Source organism: Marmota marmota, unplaced genomic scaffold (assembly GCF_001458135.2).
Source record: "Marmota marmota marmota unplaced genomic scaffold, marMar, whole genome shotgun sequence".
NCBI classification, from domain to species: domain Eukaryota; kingdom Metazoa; phylum Chordata; class Mammalia; order Rodentia; family Sciuridae; genus Marmota; species Marmota marmota.
In genome coordinates this window covers 52,865,782-52,876,012 of record NW_026000026.1, presented here as the reverse complement: position 1 = coordinate 52,876,012, position 10,231 = coordinate 52,865,782, and the positions used below count along the sequence as shown (strand labels likewise).

Genomic DNA, 10,231 nt, shown 5'->3' with positions numbered 1-10,231 from the left:
TCCTCATTTCCATTTCAGAGGATTTGTCGCTGATATACAGGAATGCCTTTGATTTATGCGTGTTGATTTTTTATCCTGCCACTTTGCTGAATTCATTTATTAGCTCTAATAGTTTCATTGTAGACCCTTTTGGGTCTGCTAGGTATAGAATCATGTTATCTGCAAATAGTGATAATTTAAGTTCTTCTTTTCCTATTTTTATGCCTTTAATTTCTTTCGTCTGTCTTATTGCTCTGGCCAGTGTTTCGAGAACTATGTTGAACAGAAGTGGAGAGACACTTGAATCAAAGTGTGAAATATAATATATCAAGAAACATGTAATGTTTTGAACAACCAACAATAAAAAATTAAAAAAAATAAAATAAAATAAAAAAAAAGAAGGGGGCTGGGGTTGTAGTTTAGTTGTAGAGTGCTTGCCTAGCATGTGTGGGGTCCTGGGTTTGATTCTCAACACCACATATAAATTTTAAAAAAGGTACATTGACAACTAAAAAATATTTTTTAAAAATTGAAATAAGGAAGTTTCTAGGGATTGTTACTACTTTAATGTTCTCATTACTACTCTGTATCATTTGGATTTTCTAGAGCAAATGATTCTCAGAGGTGATACTATTGACAGTTTGGGAACACAAGTCTTCATTGTGTGGGATGGCTTCATGTTAAAGAAGTTTGCCATCCCTTTTCCCTGGGTCATAGTAGGATTCTCTAGACAGTGTGAGCAGAAAATGCCCTCCACATTTTCTTACCACCTTAAGAACCCTCATTAAGGCAGTCTTGACCCAGTTAAGAACTGCCAGGAAAACTTAACCATAGTCTTAGCCTAGTAAGCAGGTGGGAAACTTAGCAGTACTGCAAAAGACAGGCTACCAAAGTCAGAAAAACAAAGATATAATCACTTTATAATGTTTTCCAGGATATCTAGAGTCTTCTGGTTCTGACATTTCCTGGTTTCTGTAGTGACTGCTTCCATCATAGATATTAAATATATTAGTGGAAACTAGGTATAAAGATTTTGAACACATTGCCCATTCGATTGTGTTTAACAAATTGGTGGATTATTTTCTCTTCCATTAGTATTTTTTTAAATCAATTTTTTATGTTATGTTAACGATTAGAGATAAACTTAACAACTTACAAGTGTGAAACTTAACAATGCTTGCAGTAACCATACATTCTAAATTTCTAATGCTTTTATTCAATAAGAGTAAAATTACCAGAGAAAGCATAGTTCTAATATTATGTTTTCACTTATCTTTGTCAGTATTTCTTACCTTCTTATGAAATAAGTTCTTAATAAACAGAAAACAAATATAAGAAGGTTGGGGTAGGTAAAGAACTTTGCCTAATATCAATTACTAACAGCTCAATTATGCTGTAAAGGGCCCATAATTGTCATGAAGCTTCAAAATCCTTATCATGGATTCTATTATGTATACAATTCATTTAGATTGCATTAATTATACAGATTGTTAATGAAGCAAAGAGACTGCTTTCAATTTTCACAGGTAGAGACAATGATCAAAATATTTATGTGCATAGTACATATTTTTATGTTGACATTCATAAAATAATTCATTTACTCAGACAATATTAGCACTTTTGCATGGGAGGAAAAGAAATAAATATATTTCCTCCTGTTCCAATTTTTTATAAGAGCGTATGATCCTTAGATAGCTTTTTTATTTACTATCTAACATAATAGAGGAGACATTTTTCAGAAAATTAAATTTATAGTATTTTAACATCAATGAATACTACTGGTAAAGTGGGTTTTTAAAATACCTTTATTTTTTTAATGTATTGCTGAGGATCAAACCTAGTGCCTCACATGAGTTAGGCAAGCGCTCTACCACTGAGCTACAACCCCAGCCCTGTAAAATGGTTTTAATCCAGGATATTGCATTTCCAAGCACAGACTCCAAGTTTATATCAAAAGACATTTGGGCAAGTGAGTATCTCAATTGACTAATTGATGAACCTGGAATAGTAGCATTATGTAATGAGAATTTAAAGAGTGCTACATCAAGTGTTTATTGAAAAATGAAATGGAAAAAACTATATGAGATGCATTTATGAATGTGTCAAAATAAACCCTACTATTATATATAACTACAATGCACTAAAAAGTTTTAGTTGTGCCTGCAGGTAATCCCAGCAACTCAGGAGGCTGGGACCAGGAGAATTGAAAGTTCAAGGCCAGCCTCAGCAACTTAGCAAGGTCCTAAGCAACTTAGCAAGAAAAAATAAAAAGGTCTGGAGATGAAGCTTAGTGGTAAAACACCCCTGAGTTAATTCCCCAGGACCAAAAATAAACAAAAGTAAAAATACAAAACAATGCCTAACCTGTAATTAGTGCTCTATAAATTATTTTCCATTATTTATTTGCTTGTGTGGCAGTTCAATTTAACATGCATAATAATGATAACCAAGTTCACCTGTATGAAATGGGTAGTGAGAGGTGTTTATCATTAAAAATCCACAAATACAGTACAAGGTAATCTTGTAGACTAAATTGTAACTACCAATATACTAATTTTAGGAATATTTTCTCATGTGATATGGTTTTGAACAGTGTGATACTGAAAATTCTCTATCCTTCAAGTTGCTATTAAAACCTGAACGACCAATGACCCAACTTCAACATTATGGAAATAGATAAACTATGGAGACCTGAAATAGCAGTTTTTAGATCTATATGTGTTGGAGCTAGGAGGTGAAGAGAATACTGGACAGAGAGTAAAGAAGAAATGTAAATTTAAACCAGATGTAATAATCTAATTAATCCTTCACACTTCCACTTCGTCTTCTCTTTTATGTATACCACTGCCTGGAATTGGTCAGAGAATACTGAACCCAGCACTCCAACAAGGACACCTGTTTAGGAGTAGGCATCCTCTTAAGATGTTTCTGTGGGAAGTGTAGGGACCATGCTTTCTTTTTGATGTTCAGACAAAACCCAAAGACCTTACCCTAAACTCAGTATGCTTTGCTCACATATGACTGTCCTTTTGTTATCCAGGAGTTCTGACTATAATGCAGCAAGGGGCTTCTGGAGGCATTGAGTATACTTATTTGTTGTTAGAAGTCCTATCCCACTGAAGTGAGATATCAGAGGGTCATATATCAAAGGGTCTTTTAGGATATATAAGCATTGTGGCACTATATCACAGTAGATGGCTTAAGGGATGGGAGAAATAGGAATGAGGAAAGGATAAAGGAAGTGCATGCAAATGATGCCCTGTTGGAACGCTGTGTTCTTTTGGTATTCCCTGATAAGTCCTGGAAAGGTGGCATAAGAGAAAGGAAGGAGGGGAAAAAAAGGATTAAGTATGCTTGGATTACTGTAATTATATTTACATTGCAAATTTGTATACATATATAGTTCCAGATTCTAATATTTTGTTCTGTCTTTCCTAATCATTCAGAATTAGAAAATCTTTAAACCTCTTTTTTTTGGTCAATGTTCTATGGAGCCTTGCTGACAATTTGTTATTCTTCTTGGGTGATTTAACATGATTACTCTAAATCTGATCTTATTTCTATGAATAGATTGACCTGCCCTTAATGTAGATCCAGTTTTATCTTCACATTTTTGCTGCCAATGTCTTCCTGGCAAACCTCCCTGCAAATTAAAAACCACTGAAATGTTCCTCACTGAGGGAAAAATACTATATACATTTTTAAAATCTAGGAAATACAGAAACTTCATTTGAAACATTACTTTGAAACTTACTCTTAGAGGAATTCTAGAGATCAGCTGTTTTCCTCTTCCATTCTCCCGGCCCACTCTGCAGAAGCAGTGCCAATGAACTGTGTCACCCAAGAGGCAGTGGGTAAAGAATAAACAAGAAGAAACCAAGGCCTCTGTAGCCAGGGACTGCATATTTAAACCCTGAATAACTGACTAGAGCCTGGAAGTTATGACAAAATACTAAGATGTGATTTTTCTTTTAGGTGGGAAATGAGGAAGGATGAAACACTAGAAGAGGAAGAAAAAGCGATGCTGGAACATTTAAAACAAATTTGCACCATACAGGACTCTTCTGCCTCAGATAACACGGATGAACAGTAATCCTCAGGAAATGGCAACAGCTTTATTTTAGGAAACAATCACACGTAATGGAGTAGGGTTTTTACTATAGTCAGAATGAACCTCAGATGTGTTCTGAAGCATGAAACCAATGACTGAGCAATCTCTGTACTGAAAAGGAATACAATACATAAAGAATAAAGTGCTCCATATTTTTATTTAAAAAATAATTTCAAATGTTTTTTCCCCCAATCTTTCTCTTTATATGATAAAACTGCTGCCATCTCGTGTTCCCTTTGAATCATTTTCCTCCTTTCAGTCTCGAAGTATCTATGACAACAGGCAAAATGTTAGGAAATTTTTCCCTAAGGATTTTTTAATACAACATTTGGATGTTAAGATGAATGGAGTCACGTAGACCCCTGGGACTCATCTGAAAATTTCAATTTAGTTTTGTAGCTGTATCCCAAGTCCAGGTCTTAATTGCCTTTAATATCCAGCATTGAGCCAGCCTCGCTACCCACATAACCTCTTATTTATCCAATTTATCTTTACCACAGTCACAAAAAAAAACATTTCCCTGAACTGTTAACTTTAGTTATGTTTCTTCTGTGGTGATTTTCAGTCTAGTTCCTGAATCTAATTCCAGTTCCAGCACCAATGCTTTTCAGTCCTATACAAATGGCTTCAGTCAGACAACTGCTGCCATCCTTTTGGCTCAAGCCATATAGTTACCATTTTTCTCACCCAGAAACCTCCTTTCTCCCAAAATTATGCTCAAAGGTCATTCTGATAGCCTCTGCCCCACAATTCATAATCTGTAATGTCTGTTACTTTTATTTCCATTATATTGACATTCTCTCTCTCTCTCTCTCTCTCTCTCTCTCTCTCTCACACACACACACACACACACACACACACACACCATGCTAAAGAAGTAGAATACGTTCTACTGTCCTCTCTGCCAAGTACAATTATAGTATTTGTTATATCCTTCCTAGCAGAGCCTGATGTTAGATTATAAAGACATTGAGGTCATAAATACAATATGAAGTCCCCTTTAAAATTCCCCATATTCCTGCTGCAATGTTATTCATTGAGTGGGGTGGTCAATAAGCATAGTTGATTAAATGGTTGCCATTGAAAGAAGATAACAAAGACAATTAGATGGTTGAGCATTCTTCAGGATGTCTGAGAGAAGCCTTAGATCATGGCCTACTTTAGACCATATGACATCAAACATCATAGCTTTTGATGTTCTCAGATACATAATAAACTGTCCATGCTCCCACATTCTGTGATTTTTATAAAATATGTGTAGGCTACATGATTTCCAAAGGAAAGTACTCATACATTTTTCAAAGACTAAAAGTTTTGAGTGCAGAGGAGGCCACCTTAGAGAATGTCTTGCGTTTTTACTTTAAATAAAAACACATAAATGGCCATGTTGCCAGCTGCCTGCTAAATAACACATTTTATTTTTAAAGAGTGTACTTTAGTTGGACAGTATAATCATGAACCAAATGTTTTTGAGATATGGCTGAAATAATTTCTAAAAGTTCTATGGAGACTCTTTAAAGATTGTAAGACAATTTATGAAAATTGGAAAAATTACATGTAGTTTGATCTGTACACAGTATAATAATCAATTATTCCTTCAGCTAATTGGTAGTCTACATACTAAATTTGCATAACTATACTTTATCAGACTAGAAGCTAAAATAGGAAGTCAAAATAAAAATAAATTGATCCAATAAACAATAAAAACCCAATCATAAAATTACAGGACTTCACACCTACCTGGTTTATCTTCTAATATATCAATTTTTATTGAATCTGTATATTTTTATACTAATCCAAGAACCTGATTTAGTTCCTTCAGAAATAAAATTTTCTATGCTCCCATTTGAAAGCAAAGAAGTTGTTTTAAGAAGAAATGTTTCAGATTTTTTGTTGCTCCAACCAAAGACCTGACAAGAACAATTAGAGGAGGAAAAGTTGATTTGGGGCTCCTGGTTTCAGAGATCACAGTCCTTAGAAGGCTGTTTCCATTCCTCAGAGTTCAAGGTGAGGTAAAACATCATGGGTCAAGAGTGTGGTGGAAGAAAGAGGCTCAGAACATTGCACCAAGAAGGAGAGAGAGAGAGAGAGAGAGAGAGAGAGCGCTCTGCCTATCAAGGACAAAATTTAAAACCAAAAGGGACCCACCTCCTCCAGTCACACCCTATCTACCTACAGTTTCATCAAGTTAGTCCCTACAATGGGATTAATTCACTGATTGGCTTAAGGCTTTCGTAACCCAATCATTTTATTCCTAAACCTTGTTGCATTGTCTCACTTGAGCTTTTGGGGGACACCTCATATCTAAACCATAACAGAAATATAGTAAGGGAAAATGAGATGGCTTTCAAGAAAGAGAAAAGTAGAAGAGTTTGCAATTAAATTCACTTCTATATTTGCTCAATGAGATGACTATAGCTTTAAGTACAATGAGGCTTATAATTTAAAATGTTAAACGACAAGTCCTTGTGTTATCACATCATTTTGACTTTTTAAAAAAAATACCTTTATTTTATTTACTTTTATTTGGTGCTGAGGATCGAACCCAGTGCCTCACACACACCAGGCGAGTACTCTACTCTAAAAAAGTCATTTTGACTTTATGCTCAATATGTTTTTTACTATATTATAATAAGTAGTTGTTTCTCATGTTAATTTTGCATTTATATGTTAATACTAGGAATGGATCCTATATTTTATAACTTCCCATATGTTTATCACAAAAATATTGTCTTATAAAATATTATCTTTTCCTGTTTTCCATGCAACTGTATTTTTATATAATTATAAAGAGATCTATTTTATTATTGGTTGAGCAGGTACTATATGGAAACAGTATAAATTAATTCTTTAATAAATTATCAATGATAACATCTCTTTGGAATATTTTATATCTCCACAAATATTTGTATAGAAATTCCAGTCAAAGAATTGAAAAAAGAAATCACTTAATTTTTCTACTATTCTGTGTCTACTCATAATGTCCTATTATCTTAACTTATATATTCCCAAGTCAAAAGGAGGTTCAAGTACTTTATAATTAGCTTTGGTGGGGGTGCTGGAGATTGAACCCTCAGGGCTTCATGCTTGCTAGGCCAGTGCTCTACCACTGAGATACATACCCAGCTCTTCATATTTTATTTTGAGACAGGGTTTCCTTAAATCACTCAGGCTGGGCTTGAGTTTGCTGATGCTCCTGCCTCAGGCTTCTGAGTAGCTGGGAGCCTGGCTTATAACTAGCTTTTCTCACTAATTATAAAATACTTCAAGTATTCTTTCTTTATAGTTAAAATATTTCATAATGAAAAACAGCCCTAAAAAAGGAAGGAAATCCTGTCATGTGTAACAATGTGGATGAATTTTGAGGACATTATATTAAGTGAAATAAACCCATCACTGAAAAACAACTACTTTGCAGGGTGTAGTGGTGCACACCTGTAATCTCAGCTACTTGGGAGTCTGAGGTAGGATGATCAATAGATCCAAGCCAGCCTGAGCAACTTAGGAAGACCCTCTCTCAAAATAAAAAAAAATAAAAATAAAAAGAGCTGGGGATACAGCTCAGTAGAGCACATTTCGTTCAATTCCCAGTGTCACAAACAACAACAAAAACCTGGTGTGATTCCTCTTATATGAATTATCTAAAGTAGTGAATTTGTAGAAACATAAAGTAGAATTTGTAGAAACATAAAGTAGAACAGGGAGTAGAAGGAAGAAAAGTGTTTTTGTTTAATGGGTAGAGTTTCAAATTCAGATGATTGTACCACTTAAGATGGTTAAGATAGCAAATTTAATATCATATTTTACCAAAATTAAAACTAAACCTGTAGACAGAATCTCCACTGACACATATTCCCAACATGGTATATAATAACTCTTGAATTTTAATAGGAAACTATAAAAACAGTATATTCAGCAACATTTATTATTCTACAGAATGATGAAAATTATCTGCTTTGACTTTGAGAAATATTTTCAACAGCACCTTTTTTTTTGTATTGGTTGTTCAAAACATTACAAAGCTCATGACATATCATCTTTCATACATTTGATTCAAGTGGGTTATGAACTCCCATTTTTACCCCAAATACAAATTGCAGAATCACATCGGTTACACATCCACATTTTTACATAATGCCATATTAGTCAACAGCACCTTTAGTAAAATAGTAAACTGTTATTTTTCCAGAATTTAAAGATTGCAAAATCTTTTATAACTCTGTTCTCAGAATATTATAATTATTATGTGCAGGAATGAAGATCTGTATTAGTTACTTATTGCCACATAACAATATTACCAGAATTTAGCTGCTTAAAATAATACATATCTATTATCTCAAAGCCCCTGCATGTCAAGTGTCTGGGCACAATTTAGCTGAGTTCTATGCCTGGGGTCTCACAAGGCTGCAAACTTCATTGTGTCAGCCAGAGCTGTGATTTTATCCAAGGTTCAAATGGGGAAGGACCCACTTCCAAGTTCACGTGGTTGTTGGCAATACTCTTTACTTTGCAGGCTACTAGACAGATGGCCTCTGTTTCTTGCCAGCTGTTGGTCATAGATTGCCATCAGTTCTTGCCATGTGAGTCTTCCCAAAATGGCTTCTTTCTTCCTCAAAGACTGAAAGGGAGAGAGTTTCCTTGCAAGATCAATGTTACAATCATATGTAACATAATCATGTGCATCTAATCATGTACATTGCATCTTTTCCAAATTCTATTGGTTAAAAGCATGTCACTGATCCCATCTATACTCCAGGAGAAAGCATCCCACAAGAGCTGAATATGAAGGCAAAGATAAAAGGAGCCACCTAGAGTCTGTCCACCATGACATGGAATTTAGGCACTGAAACATCCTATTGGGAGGAACCATATAAGGAAGAAGAAGAGCTGGCTTGCAAACAAGAAGAGCTGGGAATTACTATTTGTTGCCATTTATCAAGCAGCTACTATAAAGAAGGATCTGTGGCAGATTTTCTATAACTAGACTCTATAAGTATCCCATTCAGCCCTCTCCAAGTTCCTATTTGAGATATGAGTTGTGGAGAGATTAAAAACAGATCTGAATTTTAAACAAGGATGCATAGCAAAGGCCAGGCTTAAATATACCACCTTTACCCCAACAACATGATATTAATATATGAAATACAGTAAATAAAAAACACAAGACCAGAGCTGGGTTCAAATGCAAAATAGACAAAGAAATGAAAAGAAACTCAACGTTTCCAAAACTGTAACCCTGATACCACTTTTCAGCATGACAATGGGAAAAATTCCACTGACCTATCTCCCAAGGGACCTGTTAGAATTTTTTTTTTAATAATCACTTAAAGGCTCTGGAAATAGCCCTAAGAACAAACAGCAACTGAGTAAATAACTATTCAAGAAAATCTATGGAAGTTTGATAAGAAGATGAGCACCTGTGGAATTTGAGTCAAGACTACTTCTTCCTTCCGCATTCCCAGCAAGGTATGGTGACGACCCCACTGCACACTGCTATGGTCACTAGCACAGGTCCTTTTATAGCCCTAGTTGGACGATTTCATTCTTGGGAGGAGCAGGACTTCAGCATTTCTCATCTATTCCCCAACTATCCTCTGCTGAAACTAAGTCCTCAGAAAGTAGAGTCAAGAGGAGGGGTTCCCTTCTTTGGTCCAGCCCCAATTCAAGGAATAGTCACTGGAGTGTAATACACTTTGAATACTAGATTTGTCTAGTAAGATGTAAACAGAAATGGTATTTGCAACTTCTTGAAAAAATTCTTAAAGGGCATTTTTCCTTTTCCTTCTGACTGGGATGTGAATATACTGGCTGTAGCAGTATGTAGCTGTAGCAGCCATGTTGGACCAGATATAGGGGGCACACATTGGTTTTTACAGAACAAAAAGTAGAAAACTGGGTTATTGATGATTGTGGAGTCATAAAACTAGCTCTAGGGTGCCTACGTTTATGAAAAATAAACCACCTTGTTCAAACCACTATTATTTGAACTGTTATATTGCAAACAGCCAAATCTTAACATCTTAAAAAATACATGAAGTAAAAGAAACATATTGTGGAGCAAAGCCTTCAGGGCAAAGGTGCCTCTGAAAAAAAGATATAAAATAGAGAGGTGGGTGAGGGGAAGACCAGGATGGAAATTGT

At 35.1% G+C, this 10,231-nt stretch overlaps 1 protein-coding gene across 3 annotated transcripts in view; it reads left to right on the top strand.

Moving 5' to 3' along the window:
• The window catches only part of Kiaa0825 (KIAA0825 ortholog), a 382,609-nt gene extending 375,648 nt beyond the window's left edge, over positions 1-6,961 (top strand). For all 3 annotated transcript variants that reach the window (XM_048811422.1, XM_015483674.2, XM_048811424.1), the window contains exon 20: positions 3,955-6,961. In XM_048811422.1, coding sequence (XP_048667379.1) covers positions 3,955-4,072 — 118 coding nt within the window. In that variant the 3' untranslated portion in view covers positions 4,073-6,961. The remainder of the gene's footprint in view (positions 1-3,954) is intronic.
• Positions 6,962-10,231: the final 3,270 nt, after the last annotated feature.